Here is a 25,741-nt window from a genome sequence, read left to right as displayed (position 1 = left end):
CCAGTAAGTAGTGTTTGTGACCTCTGCTTCAGTTCCTGTGTCCAGGTTGAGTCCTACCCTGATTTTCCTTCATGAGAGACTGTAAGCTTTAAGCTGGAATACANTCCCCCTCACAATTTGCTGTCTTATTACAGCAATAGAAAGCAAACTCCAACAAATTTAGACAGAAAAGATTTGTGGTTCAGTGCTAGAGCTNCCCTTAAAAAAATTTCCATCTCTTACATATTAAGGGTTTTATTAATGTTGCAAAGTAGCTCCTTTTTATTTGTATGTACTGGTATAGGAGGAGATAGGTGGGCCTCAGCTGCCATTCCCCCGGAGCTGGCCACTTTGTTTTTGAGACTGGGTTTTTACTGGGACCTGGGCCTTGCTTACCTGGTTAGGCAGATTGGCTGGGCCGCAAGTCTCAGCAGTCCTCCGTCTCTGCTTCCCTGCTCCTGGGATTACAATTATAGGTAACCACACTTGTTGTTTTTTGTTTGTTTTGTTTTTTAATACTGAGAGTTGAAATCAGATACTCATGCTTGTGTGACAAGCACTTTACTGGTTGAGATATCTTTTTAGCTCCTGTTTCTGTTACTTTGAATCAGGCCTTTGTAGCGCATAGTGACCTTAATTTAAATAGTAGGTTCATTATATATTTTGGAGGCATGCAGAAGTGGAGAATGAACTGCTATATATCAGTCTATTTGAGCAATTAACACATGATTGATATTTTCCTATAAAAGCTACTCACCTGTACATTTTATTTGTAAAGATTTTGGTATATTGGCCTGCTTTTAAATACAGTGTAGCAAACAAGAGATTGTGTTGCTATTTTTACTGGGTCATGCCATATTGACAGGAAAAATACTTTTTGGTTGATGTATTCNTGGTGATATATACTGAAGCAATTGAAAAACTCTTTAAACAGTAAGGAATTATGAAGTTTCAGTATTACTCATTTTTGCTCTAATACACTTTTAGGTTTGTACTAATCAAAATTGTGAAAAATTATTCATAGCTTTAGAATATACCTATAACAAGATTAAGTACCAAACTCAGGAAAATATTAATACTTTTTAAAAAGTACTCTCTCATCCCTTTACTACCCCCAATTTTATGTTCTTTGTCTAATATTTTATTTATTTTTAATGGCCCACTGACTCCAATGTGTGCTGCCTATAAGTCCTGGGTGTGGGACCATCCANTGGATGGGGTTGAGCTCCACTACTAAAGAAAACTGACTCTCCCTTCCCTAGAAGCCATTTAGTGATCATAGCTCCTCAGGAGTGGGAGCTCAGGACACTTTTCATTCTGTGGTAGAATGTTGACTGGCTTTATGTTGTTCAGGTCAGATGTAGTCAGCAACAACTGCTGTGAGTGCATGAGTGCAGTGCTCCTGTCATGGCCAGAAGACACTGTTTTGCCCTAGTCCTCCATGACCTCTAACCCAGCCAAGTACTAACCTGTGGGTTTGCCATTTGAGACATAGCACAGTAATAAAATTATCTAATATGTAATCCATTGTATCTTATTGCTTCTGTTTGGNACATTTTAAAGAATTGTTTATATCTCAGAAGTACTAGCACTTCACTCCTTTTTATGAGAACTAGCATTCCATTGTGTAGGTATCNCACATTTTATTTACATGTTGGACAATTCTTGGTCATCTGTATGTTCATATTTTTAGTTTTTAGGACATTGCTGTTGTGGACATTCTGTATAAGTTTTGTGTGGTTTGNGTTTTCATTCCATGTGAGTGAATATAGGAGTNGAATTGTTGGGTCGTATGNTAATTGTATGCTTAATTNACTGAGGAACTGCTAAATGCATGCTGTGGTAGGTTAGCTGTACCAGTTTACTTTCCCACTGCAGTGTGGGGAAGGTTACAATTTCTCGGTTTCCTTTGACACTCTAGTCCTGTTTTTTTTTTTTGACTATAGACACTTGGGTGATGTGAAGTGATACGNCATTGTGGTTTTGATTTGTTTTTCTAATGGCTACTGACTTGAACATCTTTTCTTGTGCTTATTAGTAATTTGAATATCTCTTTTGCAAAAATGAGGACATGACCTAAATAGTGCTACTATTTTAATTTGAAATGTGTTTCACACTTTTGCTCTTTTTGAATTACTTTTTAAAATTCATGTCATTAAAGGGATTGCTTCCCAGAGATCCTTGTAATCCTGAGATGCTCTGNTGTGAAGCACATATTATCTACTTGTGTTTATTAGTGCACACGTTACAGTAGTTTTCTTTTGGTGCAAAGAACTATCTTGGATTTTCCTAGGAGAAAGAAAATTATGAATTTTTCTTTTAAGAAAAGGCTTTGCTATGTAGCCCAGGCTGCCCTCTTAGAATTCTTCTGCCCCAGCATTGTGACTGGTTTCAATGTGGAGATAGGGATGAAAATCTGTTAAGTACCAAATTGAACATTAGTGTTCAAGGCACAGTGATAAGACTGGTAGGATTCAAGAGNTTATGATTCCATTTGAGCCATTCTTACCCTGTTTTTTGAAAGTGTATCTAAATTTAATAATTACAGGTCTTTGGTTTTTGCAATTGTAGGATAGTTATTGTTCAANAANTAAGGAANCTATTGGTAAACATTCCCTCATAATCTGTATTATACAGTTACCAGGTTTTGAATGGTGGTTTTGTGTTAGGTTTTTCACACAAAATTTCATTGCTTTTGAAAATAACCTGATGGGTTAGATATTTTACTCTCTTTGTCTAATTGTGAACTAGAAGTTAAAAAGCAATTAGATAACTTTCCTAAAGGTTGTATTAATTTGTACANGGCAGCCTTGGGGTATGTGTGAATCTGAGCTTAGAGATCACATTCTTTTTACTATTTCCTGTGACTGNCAGTTCTGTCTTTGAGTGGGTACCACAATCTTCTCTCTTTCATTACAGCTAAGTTCATGGTCATAGGATTTTGTGTCTGCTTGCAAAGTATGTGTACACTAAAGCTATCTTTANTGGGAAGGCTTGTAGAGTTCACAGCTTCATAGACTAGTTCTGGAATGACTGAAAAGAGATATTTATGCTTAACCAGTGAGCTGTACAGAACTGTGTTCTTTCTCGTTGAGTCTTTTGAGTGCCTAATCTAAGGAACTCCAGTAGGGGAGAGGTCTTCAGATATTGATACTGACCCCCAGGGCNTTGAAATATGAGGGAATTGGGAGAAAGAGTGCCTGGTTTTCTGTAATATTTCATGTCTTAGTCAGGGTTTCTATTCCTGCACAAACATCATGACCAAGAAGCAAGTTGGGGAGGAAAGGGTTTATTCGGCTTACACTTCCATGCTGCTGTTCATCACCAAAGGAAGTCAGGACTGGAACTCAGACAGGTCAGGGAGCAGGAGCTGATACAGAGGCCATGGAGGGATGTTCTTTACTGGCTTGCCTCCCCTGGCTTGCTCAGCCTACTCTCTTATAGAACCCAAGACTACCAGCCCAGGGATGGTCCCACCCACAAGGGGCCTTTCCCCCTTGATCACTAATTGAGAAAATGCCTTACAGTTGGATCTCATGGAGGCATTTCCTCAACTGAAGCTCCTTTCTCTGTGATAACTCCAGCTGTGTCAAGTTGACACAAAAATAGCCAGTACATTTCAGAAACTATTAGGGGATCTATGTATCATCTGGCGGAAATTCTCACTCTAGAATACTATCATTTAACTTTGTAAAGATGTTATTTTATATTGTGGAAGGGAAGAAGTCCTGAGGGAGTAATAACATATCTAAAATTATATAATTATGATAATGGTAAGTAGTTAAATTGGAGGTCAGTCTCACAGTATATACTCTTCCCTGATTTATGTGTTTATTTCAAAATATATGTATCTTCTTAAATAGTTTCCTGATAGATTTGTAGTAGGGTTAGCTATTAATTTTTCTAATTGTGCCCTTTAAAAACATTCAGGTATAATTTACCTAAGAAAAATATAACCACTCTAAGTGAATAGTTCCTTTAACAGTGACAAATTTACAATAACTGTGATCAACTACTCCATTTGTAAAACATTTGTTTTTTTCTGTAATTTTTGTTTTATATGTATGGGTGTTTTGCCTGAATTTATGTCTGTACACCATGTACATTCAGCCTACAGAAACCAGAGGAGGGCACTGGTTCCCTTGGAACTGGAGTTATAAATGGTTCTAAGCCTGTATGTGGATGCTGGCAATTGAACCTGGGTCCTCTGGAAGGGTAAAGTGTGCTCTTAAACATTAAGCTATCTCCCAGCCCGTTTGTTGAATATTTCTATCCTCCAGGAGGTTTGTGTCCCATCTCAATCCCTCCAAGCAGTTCACCTTTTAATTAATTTATTTGTTTACATTTATTTATTTGTTTGTTTACATTTCAAATGATACCTACCTTCCCAGTTACCCCTCCACAACCCCCCCCATCTCATCTGCCCTCTCCCCCCTCCTCTTTGCCTTTATGAGCATGCTTCTCCACCCACTCACCCACTTCTGCCTCACCAGTCTAGCATCCCCCTATGCTGGGGCATCAAACTTCCACAGGACCAAGGGACTCCCCTCTCATTGATGTCAGATAAGGCCATCCTCTGCTACACATGTATCTGGAATCATGGATCCCTCCATGTATACTTCTTGGTTGATGGTTTAGTCTTTAAGAGCTCTGGGTGGTCCAGTTAGTTGACATTGTTCTTCCAATGGGGTTGCAGTCCTCTTCATCTCCTTTGGTCCTTCCCCTTGCTCTTCCATTGGGGTTCCTGAGTCCAGACTGATGGTTGGCTGTGAGTTTATGCATCTGTTTGGTGAGGCGCTGATAGAAGCACTCAGAGAACATCCATACCAGGTTCCTGTCAGCAAGCACTTCTTGGCATCAGCAGTAGTGTGAGGGTTTGGTTTTTACAGATGGGATGGATCTCTAAGTGGGGCTGTCTCTGGGTGGTCTTGCCTTCAGTCTCTGTTCCATTTTTTGTCCCTGTCTTTCCTTTGGACAAGAACATTTCTGGGTTAAAAATTTTGAGCTGGATGGGTGGCACCATCCCTCAGCTGGGGCCCATGTTTATCTACTGGAATAGTGTTGTGGGAAATATTAAAAAAGAACTGCCATGTTCCTGCGCTCCATCCAGCTACTCTCTGACCACCAACTCTCTAGAGAGGCTGGAGCTTCCTTCACTGCCATGCCAGCCCCATGCAACGACCATCCACCCCCACCCCCAGTCAACTGCCACAATACCTAGCAACCCTGTAGAAACAGAACTCTAGAAGCTTATAATTAACAAGTCATATTTATATATATCAATAAATTCTCAATTCACAAGATGCCAATACAATAATTTCAGACCAACTGATAATGATAAAAGCTGCCCACCTAGATTAGACAAATTATCCCTATTATTCTAGCCTTTATGCAACCATAACTACCTGTGGCTATTTAAAACCATGTGGGATCAGGATCGTCTTCCTATCTGTCTGCCTCCATCTTGTCTTCTCCTCCCTCCTTTGAGTACCTCTCTGTCTCTGCAACTCTTTACTCCGCTTCCCTCTTCCCGGTCCAATCACAGGCCTCCTGCTGCCCTACTATTTTAATGTAGTTGGATAGGGAAAATCCTGCTACATATCACTCTTTCTGTTTAAGTAAATATTAAAAAAAACCTTTGCTCTCAAAAATATAAATTGAGCACAACTATTACCATTTTGTAATTTATAAAGTATTGGAGAGGGGAAATCCTGATACAGATTAGATCTTTACCAACCCTACCTCTGGTAGAGGGCTTATATCCAAAATATACAAAGAACTCAAGAAGTTAGACTCCAGAGAACCAAATAATCCTGTTAAAAATGAAGTACAGAGCTAAACAAAGACTTCTCAACCGAGGAATCTTGAATGGCTGAGAAGCCCTTAAAGAAATATTCAACATTCTTAGTCATCAGGAAAATGAAAATCAAAATAACCATGAGATTCCACCTCACAATAGTCAGAATGGCTAAGATTAAAAATGCAGGTAACACCAGATGCTGGTAAGTATGTGGAGAAAGAGGAACACTCCTCCATTGTTGGTGGGACTGAAAGCTGGTAAAACCACTTTGGAAATCAATCTGGTGGTTCCTCAGAAAATTGGAAATAGTTCTACCTGAGCATATACCCAAATGATACTCCAACATATAACAGAGACACATTCTCCACTATGTTTATAGCAGCCTTATTTAAAATAGTCACCTTTTTTTTTTTTAAAGCTAGGTTTACTTTTGCCTTATATGTAGCTTTATATGAATGGAATCATTGACTATTTTCTTGTTTGTCATTTCTTTCTGTGGGTGTAATGTCTTGTATTCCTGTGTATGTGTATAAGTAGTTCATTCCTTTCTGTTGGTGAATAGTATTCTGTTACATGAACGTACTAGAATTTGATTATTATTCTGTTGATTGATATTTGAATTGGCAACAGGTGCCAAGGGAAATGTGCTACCCACAGTGGGTTGGGTCATCCAACATCACATAATTCAGACAGTTCTGCACAGATGTATCTACTACAGTCCAACACAGTGTGGGCAGTCCCTCACCAAAACTGTCTTCCTGGTGATTCCAGATTGACAATTCTGGTTGACAATTAAAGCTAACCATCACAGAATATTTAGGAACTAAACTCTTTAGAAGTTTTCAAGTATTACTATTAACCATGTGTCTATTCTGTATAATAAACCTCTAGAATTTTGTGTCATTTAATCTGTATCTTCCTACTTCTCACTCCAGTCTTCTAGTTCCTAGCTATTACAATTCTTCTCTCTGCTTCTATGAGATCAGTTATTTTATATTTCACAAATAAAAATCACACAATATTTATTTTATGTGCTTGGCTTATTTTTCTTAGCATAATATCCTCCAGATTCACCTGTGTTGTTAAAAATGACAAGATTTTCTTTTTTAAAGGTTGATTACTATACCATACCCTCTTACGAATAGCACATTTTCCTTATGTATCATTCATTGACAGGCACGTAGGTTGATTATCTTGGATTGTGATTAATGCTGAAAAGTATACACTTTTCAGTGTAATGCAGCTATAACTTTGATATTATTATTTTATTTCTTTTAGATATTTACCAGTTGTGGTGGTTGTTGTCATATAGTATTTTTGAAAACTATTTTAAGGAATCTTTGTACTGTTTTCCATAAATCTTGCTGATTTATGTTCCAAATAATGGTGTAAATGACTTCTTTTTCTCTACGGTCTTTGAGATAAATACCATTTGATGCTAGAGTATAATTTTCTTGATGGGTTGTTTGGGTTCAGTAGTCCCTAAGTTCTTGCATCTATATTCATCAAGTGTATTGGCTTGTAGTCTCCTCCATCTTTCCCTTCCTCTGCATATGTTTGGTTTTGTCATCAGTGTAATATTAATAATATAGACTGAGGTTGGAATGGTTCTCTTGCAAATTTTTAGAATAGTTTGATAATTCATAGCAGTCATCTTTAAAGTTTGGTAAAATTAAGCAGTAAAACCATCTGGTTCTGGGCTTTTCTTTGTTGTGAGGCTTTTAATTCAATCTTATCACTCATTATTTATCTGTTCAGGTTTTCTGTGTTTTTATGATTCTGTTCTGGCAGGTTTTAAGTGTCTGTTAATTTATTCACTCCTATAGGTATTCTAGGCTATTCATAGAATTGCCCAGTGGTCTTCTGTATTTACTGTGAGATCTGTTGTAATGTTTTTCTACCTTTAGAAGAACGGTTTATTGCTCTTACTTGATGAGCCATTGCTTCAGCTCCTGAAACTTTTCTCAATTGATCTAGATAGGTTTTGGTATAATCTTGAGAATTTATATATAGATTCTCTCCTGATTGGTTTTTGTTTGTTTGTTTGTTTGTTTTGTCAACTAGACACAAACCTAGACATATCTGGCTAGAGTAGTGATTCTTCACCTTTGGCAAACCTCTGCCTTCAAAAATACTTAAATTAAGATTCATAATGGCAAAATTACAATTATGAAGTAGCAGTGAAAATGATTTTATGGTGGGGAGTCACCACAATATGAGAAACTGTATTAAAGGATTGCAGCATTAGGAGGGTTGAGGACCACTTGGCTAGAGGAAACTCGACTGAGAAAATACCTTCATCAGATTGCCTAATGGCAAGTCTGTGGGGCTATTTTTTATCTATCTATCTATCTATCTATCTATCTATCTATCTATCTATCTATCTAACATTATTCACTTTACATCCAGATTGCAGCCCCCTCCCTTCTCCTCCCAGTCCCACTCACAACCCTCCTCCTCCCATACTTCCCATGGGTACCAACCTGCCCTGGCACATCAAGTAGCAGCAGGTCTAGGGGCATCCTCTCTCACTGAGGCCAGACAAGGCAGCCCAGCTAGGGGAAAGGGAACCAAAGGCAGGTAACAGTCAGAGACAATCCAATTACTAGGGGACCCACATGAGGAGGTATTTTCTTGATTACTGGTTGATGAGAGAGGGCCCAGTCCACTGGTGGTGGTGCTACCCCTCAGCAGGTGGTCCTAGGTGGTGTAAGAAAACAAGCTGAGCGAGCCATGGGCAGCCATGGCTTCTGCTTCAGTTTCTGTTTCCAGTTTCCTGCCAAGTTTCTTAGTCTAATCAGACATTTTTCTCTTTCTTTTGAAACACTAACTTTTAAATTAATTGATCTTACCTGTTTTCTGGACTTGTTAAAAATTAGTTCTGTTTTGATTTTTAGTTTTCTTTTTGATGTTGTTTCTTCATCTTCGTCTTATCCCTCTCCCTCTTCTTATCCCTCTCCCTTTTAAATTTTCCACTCATTGTTTTAAAATTTCCTTTTAGAAATGCTTTTGCCATGTTCCTATGTGTTACTTGTTCTAGAGATGGTGGGACTTGGGAGAATGGATCTTATAGTGAGGGGAACTAAAGTCTTATACAGTAGTCAACTTTATTCTGAGCATCAGACAGTTATACTCTGGGTTAAGAGGAATCACATGAGTACGCATGCACATATGAGTAAAGTGTGCAACTACAGGGCAAGCTGCATGTGGTGGGCAAGTCACACAAGGCAAAACCATGTTTTCCCATAGAGGCATATAAACAAATAACAATAGCCAGTGTAATGAGTAATCTGAAGTAAACTCATTCATATCTCCTACACCTGAAAGAGGCACAAAAGCATGTTCTAAGAATGATTTAGTGTTTTTGAAGAAACTGAGTCACAAGACTCTTGTTTTCCTGCAGTTTTTTTTTTAAGATTTATTTTTTTATTAGCTGTTTTCTTTATTTACATTTCAAATGCTATCCCCTTTCCTAGTTTCCTCTCCAAAAATCCCCTATACCCTCCTCCCTCCCCCTGCTCCCCAACCCATCCACTCCCACTTCCTGGCCCTGGCCTTCTCCTATTCTGGGGTCTAGAATCTTCCCAAGACCAAGGGCCTCTCCTCTCACTGATGGTCGACTAGGCCATCTTCTGCTACATATGCAGCTAGAGACATGAGCTCTGGGGATACTGGTTAGTTCATATTGTTGTTCTTCCTATAGGGTTGCAGACCCCTTCAGCTCCTTGGGTACTTTCTCTAGCTCCTTCATTGGGGGCCCTGTGTTCCATCCAATAGCTGACTGTGAGCACCCACTTCTGTGTTTGCCAGGCACTGGCATAGCCTCAGAAGAGACAGATATATCAGAGTCCTGTCAGCAAAATCTTGCTGGCATATGCAATAGTGTCTGTGTTTGGTGGTTGTTTATGGGATGGATCCCCGGGTAGGGCAGTCCCTGGATTATCCTTCCTTCCGTCTCAGCTCTGAACTTTGTCTCTGTAACTACTTCCATGGGTATTTTGTTCCCCATTCTAGGAAGGAATGAAGTATCCACATTTGGTCTTCCTTCTTGAGTTTCATGTGTTTTGCAAATTGTATCTTAGGTATTCTAAGTTTCTGGGCTAATATCCACTTATCAATGAGTACATATCATGTGTGTTCTTTTGTGATTGGGTTACCCCACTCAGGATGATATCCTCCAGATCCATCATCCATTTGCCTAAGAATTTCATAAATTCATTGTTTTTAATAGCTGAGTAGTACTCCATTGTGTAAATGAACCACATTTTCTGTATCCATTCCTCTGTTGAGGGACATCGGGTTCTTTCCAGCTTCTGGCTATTATAANTNAGGCTGCTNTGAACATAGTGGAGCATGTGTTCTTATTACCAGTTGGAACATCTTCTGGGTATATGCCCAGAGGAGGTATTGCTGGATCTTCTAGTAGTACTATGTCCAATTTTCTGAGGAACCGCCAAACTGATTTCCAGAGTGGTTGTACCAGCTTGCAATCCCACCAGCAATGGAGAAGTGTTCCTCTTTCTCCACATCCTTGCCAGCATCTGCTGTCACCTGAGTTTTTGATCTTAGCTATTCTTTCTAACAAACAGTCAGAATTCTTGGCCTGGCGTGGTGGCTCACGCCTTTAATCATAGCACTCGGGAGACAGCAGATTTCTGAGTTCCAGACAAGCCTGTTCTACAAAGTGAGTTCCAGGACAGCCAAGGCTATACTGAGAAACCCTGTCTTGAAAAATCACACACACACACACACACACACACACACACACACAAAAGAATTCTCACATGACTCCATTCTTGGTCTGTGTTCTTATACGTATGCTCTGCTATTTATATTTCTATTTTAGTTTTACCCATGGTATTTTATTATTTCTCCTTTGACTTATTTTCTTTCTTTTTTTCTTTTTTGGGGGATGGGGTGTTTTGAGACAGGGCTTCTTTGTATAGCTCTGGCTGTCCTGGAACTCACTCTGTAGACCAGGCTGGTCTCAAACTCAGAAATCCACCTGCCTCTGCCTCCCAACTGCTGGAATTAAAGGCGTGTGCCACCACTGCCCAGCTCTCCTTTAATTTCTTTAACCTGTATGTTATTGGGGAAATATGTTGTTGGGGAATATGTTGCTCAGTTTTCACATATTTCTGAATTTTAAATTTTTCTCATCATTGACTTTTATAATAGTTTCATAACATCTATGGTCAGAAAGAAGTTATTACTACTTAAAACCTTGAATTTATTAACACTTGTTTTGTGGTTTAGCATATAATCTATCCTAGAAAATGTTCCATTTGTGATTAAAAATAGTGTGTACTCTGCTGCTGAGTATAATATTCTAAATATGTTTGATAGGTTCATTTGAGCTGTAGTATCTTTTTCTTTAATGATAGTATGCCCAGATGATCTATCCTTTCTTTAAAGTAGGGTATTGGGCTGGTGGGATTGCTCAGTAGGTAAAGCACCCTCCCTCATGGTGGAAGGAGAGACTTGCTGTGGCATGCATGTATGTCCCCAGTAAATAAGTAAATGTAATCATTTTTAAAATGTGGAATATTGAAGTCACTAGTGTTAGTTCTCTGTAATTTTTCCTTCAATTGTGTTAACATTTGTCTTGTTTTGTTAGTTACTCTGAGTTTGGGATATATTTATGATCATTATATTTTCTTGATGAATTTACTTTTTTATTATCATTTCATGACTTTTTGTGGAAGTTTTTGACTTAAAATCTGTTTTATCTGGTAAAATACCTATGCTTTCTTTAAGGATGTTGTTTACATGGAATATCTTTTTTAGCCCTTTCACTTTTTCAGCCTATTTTCTTTTCTTTTTAATTTAATTTTATTTTAAATTTATTTTTTACACTCCATATTCCATTCCTCCCCTCCCCCCATCAACCCTTGGACTGCTCCACATCCCACACTTCCTCCCCACCCCACCCAACCTTTATACTCCCTGCGGCCTCCAGTCTCTTGAGGGTTAGGTGCATCATCTCAGAATGAACACAAACCCAGAAGTCTCTACTGTATGTGGAGACCTCATATCAGCTGGTGTATGCTGTTTGTTTGGTGGTCCAGTGTTTGAGAGATCTTGGGGGTCCAGATTAATTAAGACTTCTGGTTCTCATACAGGATCATCCTTCTCCTCAGCTTCTTTTAGCCTTCTCTAATTCAACAACAGGGGTCAGCTGCTTCTGTCCATTCTTTCAGCTGCTTGTTGAGTCTTTCAGAGGGCAGTCATGATAGGTCCCTTTTTGTGAGCACTCCATAGCCTCAGTGTTTGAGAGTGTTTGATTATGATTTTTTTTAAAAAATGATATAGGTCCATACATTATAATTATGTTCTGATTTGTAGTTTTATCACTTTAAGATTCTTTCATGATATTTTCCTTTGTGATTTTTTTTAAGTAATGATAACTTTTGAATTTTTTATTTTGTTTCTTTCTATTGTGTATCTACTATAGGTTTTTATTTGTGGTTACTATAGACTTACACAAAACATGCTGTAGTTATAGAGTGTTATAAAATCTATAGTGTAGCTACAAATTGAACATCAATTCGCTTATGCTTCTTAATTTCAGCATTCAGGGAGCCAGGGCAGGAGGATTACATATTAGAGGCTAGCTTTGGTAAAATAGCAAGACCTTTTAAGAAAGCAAAAAACATCCAGGCTTGGTGTAGCATGCTTTTAATCCCATCAGTTGGGAGACATAGGAAATTCAATCTTTATGAGTTTGAGGTCAGCTTGGCATAGAGAGACCCTGTCTCAACCTTCCCTCCTCCTGTCTCCCCAAAACCCCACAAACAAACAACAATAGTAAGGAAAATAAAAATATTCACCAGGCAAAAACAATAAACACAAAAATAAAATTGCATTACCATATATGTTAATAATGTCACAGATTACATCTTCCATATATTGTGTATCTCTTAATAAATTGTTGGAGTTGTTAGGGTTTATTTTGGGGGGGGGACCAAAGTTTGCTCTATTGTCAAGACTGGTACTGAACTCCTGGCCTCAAGTGATCCTTCTTTCTCAGTCTCCCGAGGATCTGGAATTACATGTGCCACTCACTCAGCTTCAGTTATTTGTAATGTTTGTTTGCATTTTAGCTTTCTTGTTAGAGTTAAAAGTTAGATGGTAAGTTATACCATCACTATGGTTGTTTTATTTTTCATGTGGTTATCACACTTTCATTTCTTATAGGCTAATCTGGTGGTGATGAACTTCCACAGCCCTTGCTTGTTTGGAGGATTGCAATTTTAAATAGGGCTCATTGAGAGAGTCACAGTTGGCAAAGACAGAGAGGGGCCCAGGCATAAACCTCTGAGGTTCCTGTCCTAAGAAACATTAAGAGGCCAGTGTGGCTGAGATGGAATGGATACTGGGAAGGAGCTGTAAAGAATGGGAGAAAACTGGGATGGGATAGGTGACTGTGAAGACTGTGTTTCACTGAGTAAGATGGAGTGGAGTTGTAGATTTGTGAACACCGTCAATACACTAAAAAAATACAGCAGTTTACCCATGCTCAAATCATGTACTGTGTCATACACATACTTAAAACTCATGTATAATGTTTTCACAGATCTGTGTTTCTATACCACCGTGGATTTTGGGACATTGTGACCACCCTGAAAGATAACCTGTTCTCATTTAAGGTAACTTCCATTTTCTCTTTATTCCTCTACCCTTTAACTACATGGATTTAATTATTCTGGACATTTCATATAAATGAAATCATATATGTGATCTTTTATAATTTTTCACAATGTACAGTATTTTCAAAAGTTCATCTTTGATGAAACATGGGAACTTAATTCCCCTTTACAGCCAAATAATTTATTATATTATTTGGTTATATCACATTGTGTTTAATATTTAGCTGATAGGTATGTATGACGTTTTGATTATTGGTTAACAATGCTATTATGAGCATTTGTGTTTAAGTTGTGTGAGTGTGTGTGTGCGCGCGCGAACATATGTTTGCATTTGAGGTGCTGCTTTAAAAGTATATTTGTTATAGTGCAGGTACCTGAGTCCAGTGTCCCAAGCACACTAGGCAAGTACTCTCCCCTTTTGCCATATTCCCAGCCTGGGATGTATTTTAAAGGAGCATATTCACTTGATTAAGCCTAAATGACCTAGGTTCTTCAAATGTTTGGTTTTATTGCTACTTTCTTTTGTTCAGTGGTACCTGTTACAGTGTTAGGTGTACACACACATGCACACACACATGCACACAAATACATGCACAGACACATGCACACACACACATGCACACACACACATGCACACACACACAGACACAGAGTCTTGTTTCTCTGCTTTGCTTTTTTTTTTTTTAAGTGAAAATTTGACTACATTAAATAGATTTCTTGAAAGGTAAGGTCTGTTATGTGTGGATACTTACATTAAATGATTAAAATATCCAGATAAAGGTTCAATTTATGGAAGTTCTTTTTTAAAGATTTATTTTTATTTTATATTAATGGGTTTGACGATATGTTTATGTATGTACCATGAGTGTGCCTGATGTCCATGGAAGTCAGAAGAGAGTTAGAGTTACTGGAGCTGAAATTATGAATGGACCGGAACCTATGACCTCTGGAAGAGCTACAAGTTCCCATAACAATTGGACTATCTCTTCAGCCTCCATTTAATGGAAATTCTTAAGGAAAGGGTACACATTATTTTCTTTATTAAGTTGAGTGAGCATTATTTAAAAATGAAATAGAATAGAGAAGACAAGATTGGATTTCTTACAATAGGGATAAATATTCATGACCTTTTTCTTTTAGTTAAACAGTATGAATTGGGTCAAGATATAAAATGTGGGGCTAGAGAGCAGCTCAGCGTTAAGAATACCCATTACTCCAGGTTTGGTTCCTAGTAGCTACAGGTGGCTTATAACCCCCTGTAATTCTAGTTTCAGGGGAGTATGAAGCCGCCTTCTGGCCTTTACAACAGATATGCTTTGCACAATCATTAGGCACACTCTTATGCACATTAAATAAAAAATAAACTTTCAACCAAGCATATAAAATGTGAATGTGGCATTTTGTGTTTAGAGTTATAATAAAAGGAAGCTTGATGTCTCTGAATTAGGATATGCTATGCTTGTCCTGTAATTAGTATTGTTTTTTTCCTATTTTGTTTTTATATTTTGGAGATTAAGGTACTATTCAGTGTGAAGTATTTAAAGCCTGTTGTATCTTATTTATCCTAACAGACAAAAAAAATATAGTTTTATTCATTTTTTTGTATTTAATGTAATGAGGAACTTGGAAGGTGAGAGATTTTTACCTTCTAATGATTACATTATGGTTTGATATTAAAGCTATGACTAAGTATATATATATATATATATGTGTGTGCAAAATCTTTTTAATTGTAGGAATTATAACCTATGGGATTATGTGGTAAATGATCTTGCCTCGGAAGAGAATTAAAGAATGATGGTAAATACATCTATTTTTATCATATTTATGTATTTGTTTGTTTATCTGTGTCCACATGTGCCATAGTGTGTTTGTGAGGAGATCAGAGAGCAGGCTGCGGGAGTTGATTCTCTCCTCTTGTCACGTCACGTCACGTGGGTCATTGGGCTTGGCAGCAAGTGCTTTTACCCACTGAGCTGTTTCGCTAGCCACTATGATGGAGCTGTTTTAAAAACCAACATTAGGTTTTCTCTTGCTTGTTGTTTGCTTCTCTTTTCCTACTCCCTGCCATCTGTTTGTCACTTTTAGCTTCAGTCTTACTGCTGTTTGAGGAACTGCTGCTGCCTTGGTCTGGTCTGACACCTGGGGGATGTGGGGTAGGAAAACAGATGAAAGCTATCTTATGGGGCTGGTTTAATTCAGGATGGCCACTGATATAGGGGCCCTAAGAACAGAAGCAAACATGTTCTCATCCCTTACACTTTTACTACCCAGTATTTTCAGGCACTTCTATACAGCTTAAACCACTCAAATGGAGGGCTTAGGAAGAGGGAATGCAGTCTTGCCTAAGCTCCTTTGGTAGATTTGAAGATAGGAGTAAGTCCCAGAACTATGTAGACTGTGGTCAGTGTTTTGAATAGTTGATTTCTTAGAGTGTATCAGGCAGGATTTGAGTATAACTTAATGCTGTTTATTGCTTTTATTTGAAACATTAAATACTTGAACAAGGCTGTAAAATATCCACGTAGCACTAGGTGGCACACTTTAACTTTGAGTAAAAATTTTGTTGGTCTCTGAGCCTGAGTAAGAATGCTGTTGAAATAGTAAAGTATCTGAGACTCACTGACTGCATTTCAAACCTCGGTGCCTATAGTAAGATGATTAAAAGATTTATGTTACTGACATGTTTATAAGAATTAAATTAAGCAGGGCGTGGTGGCGCACGCCTTTAATCCCAGCACTCGGGAGGCAGAGGCAGGCGGATTTCTGAGTTCGAGGCCAGTCTGGTCTACAGAGTGAGTTCCAGGACAGCCAGAGCTACACAGAGAAACCCTGTCTCGAAAAACCACAAAAAGAATTAAGTTAAAAAAAAAAAAAGAATTAAGTTATTAGAAATGATCAGATTTTGAGTTTTTACTGAAAGGAGCCCATTTAGCACATTACAGAAAACATATGTAATATAAATTGAATAGTGTCCCAGGCAAATATAAGATGAATAGTAATGTTTTTACATGTTAAATATTAGAATAAAGAGTAAAAACAAAGTTTCAAGTTGGTGGCTTTTTCTCTGACTATGTCTTTCTGTATTAAGTATAAAAGAACTAAGTTGGTAATGCTGTTCTTCATAGGAGAAAGGAGCATTCAGTCTGAAGTTTCACGTTTAGTATTACTGCAGTCTTGAGACTGTGAGGTCATCTGCTTTGGTTTTTGAAAGCTCGTTTCTTTATGAGCACTCAAGTTAGAATATGCTGTAGGAATAGTGAAATTTATGCCCTGATGTCTATTCATGTAAGATTTCCTACGGGAGAATAAGAGAATTATGCGAAAAAGCTGAAAGTAAAGCATCTATTTAAACTTGTTCATGTGGCTTAGAGGTAATAGTGATACTTTTGTTTAAAACTATGTTTAGGTAATCTAAGTGATAGTGTTTTACAGTGTTATATCATTGGGAAGCATGAGAGTAAGTGAATAAGAGATTTGAGATTTGCAAATCTAAAGAGCATAGTATAACAAATTCCCTTGAAAGCTTCAAAAAGTTAGGTAGATTCCTCTGGGGTGTTTAGGCTAAGGCCAGAAGAATGAGGGATGTAAATAAAGACATTAGTAGAAGATCGAGAGCTCTGGAGGAAAGGTATGATTAGTATATGAGCAGAGTATTCAGATAGGTAGGATGTTTTTTTTTTTTTTTTTTTTTTAGTCATTTGGATGTTTTAGTAGCAGTTAGTTCACTCATTTGTGTACTGAGACTATTTTTGTCACTCATTGATTTAGCAAGCATGTTTATTCCCTTTCCCTATGTAACACATTTTCTCTCTACCAGATTCTTCCCATGAGCATAAAAACACGCTATCTTAAAAATCCCATTTTCTTTTTCCTTTAAGGTCAAACTCCAAAAGATTTTACCTTTAGTGTCTCATGTACATTCCCTATTCGCCGTTCTCTTTTGTTTCTTTTGTTGGGATTTTGATTGTTACTCCACCCAGTAGACTTGTTATATGTAAGATGTGGCCCTGGCATAGGTGCAGAGTGGCAGTTCTGCTTGGTACCGCTGTTTGAACTCCAGACTGTAGTAGTTTTGGATGTAATTTAAAGTTTTAATTTTAGGTTTTTTAAACCTGAAAACAGACTTGATATCTAATGAACCACATTCCAAATTTCAGATTGGTTTGTGTGTGCATATTGTGGAGGCCAGAATTTGACATTGGATGTCTTCTTTTCTTTCTTTACATTATTATTATGGTGAATGTTTAGAAATAAGCATGTTTGTAAATGTATTGATGTGTGTGTGTGTGTGTGTGTGTGTGTAGGACAGAAGTCAGCATTGGGTGTCATGCTCTTGTTTTCCACCTTGTTTTTTGAGATAGTGTTTTTCACTGAACCTGAAGCTTGTCTGTTGCCCTGGAGCCCTTGGGATCTCCCTGTTTCTGCTTCCAGTGCTAGGGTTATGCCATATGTTGGCATACCTATTTTTGTTTTTGTTTTTATTTTTTTACCTGGGTTCTAGTGATCTAAATTGAGTTCCTCATATTTATAGATTTACCTGGCATGTTTATTCCCTTTACCCCATATAGCTGACAAATTCAGGGAACATAAAAATATGATATGCTATTGCCTTTAAAAAATTGTTGCTCTTTCTTGGTGTTAGTAAGCACTTTATACATTTAGCCACCACCCAAGCCTTTTCTTCTTTTAATTTAAATGTATTATGTATTTATTTGTGCCTTTGCCCATGCACACATGCATATAAGTGCCATAGCACTTTTGTGAGTGTTAGATGACAACTATGGAAGTTGGTTCTACTAATTTCTTTTTACTATATGGGTAATGGGGATTGTACTCATGTCTTCAGACTTGTTGCCTGGAGTATTTACTACTGAGCTATCTCCTTGCCCCCACCTTATCTTTTAAGATAGAGTCTCTTACTAAACTTGGAACTTCCTATTTTGACCCAACTGGTTGGCCCGTCTCCCCTCTTCCTGTACTGGGATTGTTTTTGTGCTCCACCTCGGTCAGTTTTAACATGGATTTTGGAGACTTGAACTCATTTTTTTATGCTTGTGCAACAAGTACTTTATTCAAGTGAGTCATCTCCCAAACCCCTCAAATTAGATTTTAAGTTTTTGCTTTCTGAGTAAGTATGAAGAATAATGAATAAGAAATATATGCTAAATGGTGGTTGATACCTAATAGTCTCATAAATATTCTTATTTTAATACATCTAGGCTTCCTTCCAGCGCTCCAATAGTCATGACAAAGTGAGAAGAATTGTTGCTGAGGAGGGTCGTACAGCAAGAAACCTGATAGCTTGGAGTGTTCCACTAGAAAGCAAAGATGATGATGGTATGCATTTTACAAGTTAGATTTTCCTTTAATGTAAATTGGGAGGACAGGTGGGTGTGCTGGTGCAGGTCCCAGTGGTATAGAAGATTGGAGGCAAGAGGATTAGCCTTAGGAGCTCAGGGCTAGCCTTGGCAATATAACAAGGCCCTATCTAAACAAAATGAAACAAAGCAAAATGTGTAAGCATATATTTAGTTTGAGAAAGTAAGTAGATTTAAACTGAATGTTCACATTTAGAATTCTCCAGCAAATTGGCATTGTAAATAAAATTGATTTTGTACAAAAATTGTTTAAGAAGTGTTATTATTCATTTGCTGTTTTAAGAAATAATGAAATTATTAAGCTGTCACTCTGGTAGTTGAAATGGTGATTTATTAACTTTATAATTTTTTCTGTGCTTATCATTTAGCCTTCCAATATAAGGAATAGTGCTCCATTTTCCCTTTCATTTAAAACATATATGTATTTATAGATTTAAATTTGTGTAGATTCATGACTTCTTATTTAATGGAGTATAATCTCTGACTCTGACTTGGTGCTCAGATTGTCTTAGGTTTAACTCGTGGAGATTCTTGGTGCCCCTGTTTCCTTCAAACATCCTTTTCTCTTTCTTTGAGACCAACCTTACATGATAGGATGTGTCAAGCTAACTAAGAATGCACTAGGCTGTTGTTATATCTTAGTAATAGAATGCTTGTGTTTAAAGTCTTGCTTAAAAAGAAAATTACATATGGGGCTGAAGAGTCCTCTCTGAGAAATCTTTTGAATAAAGCATTCTCTGGCACTTGAGAACATAGATTTAAAAATAAAATGAGATTTTAAAAAACCCTTCATCATTAGTTCATATTCACTGACAATGAATAAAATTACACTGTTCTGTAGTTTTCAGATAGGAATTATGTATGAGGGATACTTGAATGCATTGTGTTGTTTAGTTGTATGTTATATATCACCTAAAGCTTAGTTACACGTTATCTCTTTTGATTTCTATGTCTATTTACTTTTTATGTCTTGAAGGAAAACCGAAATGTCAAACTGGTGGAAAATCTAAGAGGACAATTCAAGGCACTCATAAAACCACTAAACAGGTACAGCATATATATTTTTTTACTAATTTGTTTTAATTCATTTCCTGAGAATAATATCCATTATACAAATTTAAATTTCAGGATTTGAATATTGTATATCTTACTTCTATAAAACTTTAGGGTAACATTCTTAAATTTAAAACTATGGATTCTATATTCACTATATGGCTCGTCTTAATTGATTACCATGTACTAAGAATTAATATATCAGTCTTATTGAGATGTCTTGTCTTAAAAGGGTAAATAGCAGTAGAGAAAGAGTAGGAGAGTACTGAAGACATGGGGGCGGGGTGAAGAAAACCTGAGATGGAATTTCTAGTCCATGTCTTCTCAGGCTTCCAAAGGAGAAAACGAATGGTGCATTGAGAGGGTTTTCACTTGTATGTTCTAAGGGGCTTGAGAACATAAACTGGAGCTGAGCAGCTTAAGTAAAAGTAGATTTATACGTAGATCTGTTTCACAGGGACTTCAGAACATCAGGGTAAAAGAAAATCTTTAAACTTACCAAAAGTAACTCCAGAGGATTACAGGTTACTAGCAGTCTTTGTATCCACAAAAAGACACTGGAGCAGTATCTAAGAGTTATAAGGTCAGCAAACCCACAGAACTCTCCTGCTGAAGTCCTCTGCTTAGTTAGACAGTTAGTCCATTACAGAAGTGAATTAAAGTCAGTTTCAGATATACAAAGATTTAGTGTTAACCATTGTTTTAGTCTGTCTTGTGCTACTGTAACAAATTTCCACAAAATGAATAATGTAAAAGCAGTAGCCATTTAGATGGCTATTTTATTTATTTTTAAGTTCTGGAGGCTGAGAAATCATCTGGTGAGAATCTTTTTGCCTTTTCAGCCTGGCAGAAAGTATCATGGCAATATCATAGGAATAGTATCCTCACAAAAAGAGATCATCTGGGTTGCTGAGATGACTCAGTGGCTAAAATGCTTGCTAACAAGCCTGACAGTTTGACTTTGATCTCGAAAACCCACATGACAGAAGAAGAAAGCTGACTCCTACCAGTTGTTCTCCTCCTCGACACTTGCTCTGTGGCATGTGTGCACATAAGTGCATACACATGGACTTGTCCTTTAACTGCCATGAACTTCTCAGCTAAGGGTGTGACTTTGGGACTTCCTTCCCCCTCCATGCCGGAGTTTTTACGAGAAAAACCTGCCTCATTTAGGGAAGACATTTATTTGATGAATTCAAGTGTGGTATAAGCTGAAAAGAATGTCTTAAAAATTCATATTGAAAGATTGCTTTATAACAATAATAATGCTAGAAGCCTTTTACTTGCCTTTTTAATGGTTCATTTATTTCATCAGAATACTGCAGTAGAATGTAAAATAACATCCACAACTGGAGAGAAGCACTTTGATAAAAGTCCTACAAAAACAAGGCACCCACGAAAAATTGACCTAAGAGCTCGCTACTGGGCATTTCTTTTTGACAATCTTCGCCGGGCAGTAGATGAAATCTATGTGACTTGTGAATCAGATCAGAGTGTGGTGGAGTGTAAGGTAAGGTGTGCTTTGCAGCTTGTCACTCATCTGAAGTCATATGCTTTAAAAAGTTTCCTATATCTGACTTTCTTACTTCATTTTTTTGAGTTTTAATTATGTATTTTTTATTTCATTACCTGTAATGAGAATTGTTCTTTTAACCCCTGCTCCAAGATTGACATATGCTTGAGGCTTTCTTGATTTTTAGATTTTTTAATTTTTAATTTTTTTCATTTGATGTAATATATGTTTTCTCATTTTCTGGAAAACTGTCTTAACTCATAGTCCTAGGGAAGGAATCAGAGGCTGTATGCACACACGCACACACACATGCATGGGTGCACACACAGAATTTTAAAAGTTCTATCTGCATTTTCTTTGGCTACTGTTGGTAGTTAGAGATTTTAATTTGGGAATTGCTCCCTTTCTGCTGAAATAATTAGGACACTCCTAATTTATTCTTGTTAGAGAAAAGAAATTGATAGCTAACCATAAACAATTCTGGGTGGGATTGGGCTATCACTGAAAGGTGTGTTTTCTGATTTTTAAGTAATCTTGTGTTTTGTAAGAATTTTAAGCAGTCTTGTTCTGGAAACTCACTGAACAGCCTGGTCTTTTAGTAAATACAAGTTATATACTATGTTATTTCTTATTTAGTAAAATCTTAAAGTCAATGGTACATTTTCATAGAACTTATTAAAGAGGTGATAGAATTTATATTTTTTTTATAATTTATTTTTTTTATTAGGTATTTTCCTCGTTTACATTTTCAGTGCTATCCCAAAAGTCCCCCATACCCACCCTCCCAATCTCCTACCCACCCACTCCCCCTTTTTGGCCCTGGGGTTCCCCTGTACTGGGGCATATAAAGTTTGCAAGTCCAATGGGCCTCTCTTTGCAGTGATGGCCAACTAGGCCATCTTTTGATACATATGCAACTAGAGACAAGAGCTCCGGGGTACTGGTTAGTTCATCATGTTGTTCCACCTATAGGGTTGCAGTTCCCTTTAGCTCCTTGGGTAATTTCTCTAGCTCCTCCATTGGGGGCCCTGTGATCCATCCAATAGCTGACTGTGATCATCCACTTCTGTGTTTGCTAGACCCCGGTATAGTCTCACAAGAGACAGCTATATCTGGGTCCTTTCAGCAAAATCTTGCTAGTGTATGCAATGGTGTCAGCGTTTGGATGCTGATTATGGGATGGATCCCTGCATATGGCAATCACTAGATGGTCCATCCTTTCGTCACAGTTCCAAATTTTGTCTCTGTAACTCCTTCCATGGGTGTTTTGTTCCCATTTCTAAGAAGGGGCAAAGTGTCCACACTTTGGTCTTCGTTCTTCTTGAGTTTCATGCATTTAGCAAATTGTATCTTATATGTTGGGTATCCTAAGTTTCTGGGCTAATATCCACTTATCAGTGAGTACATATTGTGCGAGTTCCTTTGTGATTGGGTTACCTCACTCAGGATGATGTCCTCCAGGTCCATCCATTTATATTTTTTAAGTGACCATGGTTCATTATTTAGCCTTTGCAATACATGAAGAGTCAAAGAAAAGTTATAGGTTGAAACAGTGTTTATGTTTCCTCTTTAATTGGAAACAGTCAAGGTAAGTTTTAAACTAGCTTCAAAATATGGTTCATCAGAACTACATTCTAAAATTAACAATAATTAGAATTATTCAAATATGTAGTGTGGTGATTACAATGAGTGTTTTCTCATCATTTAAAACCTTTTTGTTTTAAGAAAAGTATTTATTTTTAAAAGTTAAGTTTAGTCTGTTTGTATGTGCCATGATACATGTGTGGAAGTCAGAGAACAGCTGTGGCAGTCGATTCTCTCTCTTTATCGTACGGGTCTTGGGATCAATCTAAGGTTGTTAGGAGACACAGCAAGTACCTTCATTTGCTTACTTATCTTACTGTCCGGTGGAAAATATTTTTAATTAAAGTCATATCATTTGAATATAAGTAGTCAGCATATTGTGGTAGAAAACATTACTATATTTGGTTTTGGGTTCAGCTTCTTCTACAAAGTGAGTTTGTGAGCCTAAAGGTGAGAGTGTGAGCCTAAAAGTAAGCATATGAGACTGCATAATTTCTAGGTCATTCCTAGAGCTCAATCATGTGAACAGATTCTTTGGTTTTTGTGATTTAAAATAACAATGTCTGACTGAAGAAATCAAATTTGTTTGTGAAATGCATTCTGTAAAGGAGTGAGATTGGCCAGTGCAGACACAGCTCTTGTGATGACCAAACCATTGGCTCCTCCCTCTAGTGCTGCTGTTTGAGGAAAATTCATTGTTGTAAGGAATTGTGGCTTTCATTTCTGGTTCTGTCACTCATTTTTCCATAGTTTTGTGCAAGTTTAACAGTTATAACGATTTGTTATGTAAGGTGTAGGTTAAGAGTGAAAGGGGGGTTGAGAAAGTTAACGTGATGATTGTATACAACAGACCTGCAGTCTCATGCTGATAAGATCTAAAAAACATTTTCTCTTCTGCCTTTAGGACTTTTAAAATAATGCAAATAGACACAATTTGGCAATTAGTCTACATGTTGTGTTATAATCTATAGTCGTTTTTGCTTTTTTTTCCCTCTTTTATCATTATCAAAACTCTGCCATTTAATTTTGCATTTGGTTAATATATTTATAAGATATAAAACTCAGTTATTTCCCTGGTATTTTATTTTTATTTCTTTTTATGTTTATGGGTGTTTTGCCTCATGTATGCAGGTGCTTGCAGGGGCCAGAAAAAGGCATCTGATCCACAGGAACTGGTGTTTGAGACAATTGTGAGCTGCCAAGTGGGTTCTGGAAATTGAACCCCAGTTCTCTGGAGAACAGCTGGTGCTCCTAACTACAGAAAAATCCCTAGCCCCATTCTCTTATTTTTCATTTGATTTACCCTGTATTTTGTTAAATAAAGCATTGAAGGCTTTATATTCATTGGCAATTTTTGTGCCTTAACTGAGTAATCATAGTTAAGTTTGGTGTTTCATATGTTAAGTGTGTTATTAACACCTTTGTTTTGTAATTCACATGAGACTCCAGTAAAACCACACACTCTCTAACCCTTACTCCTCCCTTTCTCTTGCTCCCTTACAGAGTGGGCCAAAAGGTAGGTTGAAGAGGCATTGGCTTTTGGCATTTATGCATTTAGTCTAGTGGTGGCCAGACCTCTATTTGTTCACAGTAAAGTTTGAGGTGAATACTAAGATGATTGGTTCATTTGTAAATCTAAATTCACAAAGAGGAAAATGATAGAATTTTCTCTGGATTGATATTTGCCTTGATTATGGAATTCTGGAATGTGTTAAAGAGTTTTAAAAGGAAGAATGCTGAGGACACATTTTCTTCCTCTCCATGTTTCCCATTTGAGTTTGCAGTGTGGGGAGCAAGAAATAAATGTGTGGTAGGTTGTTGGTGGGGGGGTTGCCTACAGAGATTGCTGTTGCCTCTGTCTTAGAGAGTTTATGGTGCAACAGACTTGTTGTAGCAGCCCATGCCCACTTGAAGGATGCTTGGACAGTATGCTTCTGAACATTTGGCTAAGTGAATACATGAAGAATTCTGGCAGGTTTGACCAGAGGGATCCAGTGTGAAGTTGCATACTAACTGGAGACCACATTCAGTACCTGTGCAGAAACCGCCATCTGTGCAATGATAAGGTTGAGGCCACTGATTTCAAACTGAGTCAGAGAAAAGAGCATTGAAGACATTATGTCCTGGGAGCACTTTTGTTGGCAGCTGACTTTATCAGTTGAGATCCTAGAAGAGGGCTGACTGATGACCATTGTGGACCATCACCAATGTCTGGCAGGCTTTGTAAGTAAACTGTTGCTGTTTCTGTAGGTACTCCTTAGTACAGAGGATAGAAGTTTGTAAAGGAAAGAGATAAGAAGGGGAATTGTGGAGGATGAAGGAAAGAGAGAGCCAGTAAACAAGTTATGTTCTTTTTCACCATTTGTGCTAATAAGGAAGATGTCAATAGATGAGATTTAAAAACCAATTTTTACAAATGTTAGTTACTATATATTTGATTATCTCACTCTATCGCATATATATGTAATTATTGTATATTAGTCAAATAATTAACTTTTTTGATGATTTCATACATATCTATAATACATGCTAGTCACCCTTTCCCTACACATTCTTATATCTCCCTCCCATATTCCTCAGTACACCCTCCGTACATGTTCAGAGATCAGTTAGCTACCTCCATAATAGTTATGCCACTGTTGCATAAGTGGGTGCATCCTGCCTGTCAAGTTTGTAGTTTGTGGGGTTCACAGCTGAGTAAGACCATTGATGCCTCTTTCCCCACAGCAGCCTCTACAGTAGTAACTTCCTGCACTATGAAAACTAGCCATGAGGGAGAATC

General features: G+C 37.5%; 1 protein-coding gene across 2 annotated transcripts in view; it reads left to right on the top strand.

The window, feature by feature from the left end:
- Positions 1-25,741, top strand: part of Scaper (S-phase cyclin A associated protein in the ER) — a 343,420-nt gene that overhangs the window by 3,814 nt on the left and 313,865 nt on the right. For both annotated transcript variants that reach the window (XM_021171564.2, XM_029481364.1), the window contains exons 2-6: positions 13,356-13,428; positions 15,165-15,228; positions 18,651-18,768; positions 19,786-19,856; positions 21,178-21,372. In XM_021171564.2, coding sequence (XP_021027223.1) covers positions 15,223-15,228; positions 18,651-18,768; positions 19,786-19,856; positions 21,178-21,372 — 390 coding nt within the window. In that variant the 5' untranslated portion in view covers positions 13,356-13,428; positions 15,165-15,222. The remainder of the gene's footprint in view (positions 1-13,355; positions 13,429-15,164; positions 15,229-18,650; positions 18,769-19,785; positions 19,857-21,177; positions 21,373-25,741) is intronic.

This window comes from Mus caroli, chromosome 9 (assembly GCF_900094665.2).
Source record: "Mus caroli chromosome 9, CAROLI_EIJ_v1.1, whole genome shotgun sequence".
NCBI classification, from domain to species: domain Eukaryota; kingdom Metazoa; phylum Chordata; class Mammalia; order Rodentia; family Muridae; genus Mus; species Mus caroli.
This window is presented reverse-complemented; position numbering and strand designations above follow the sequence as displayed.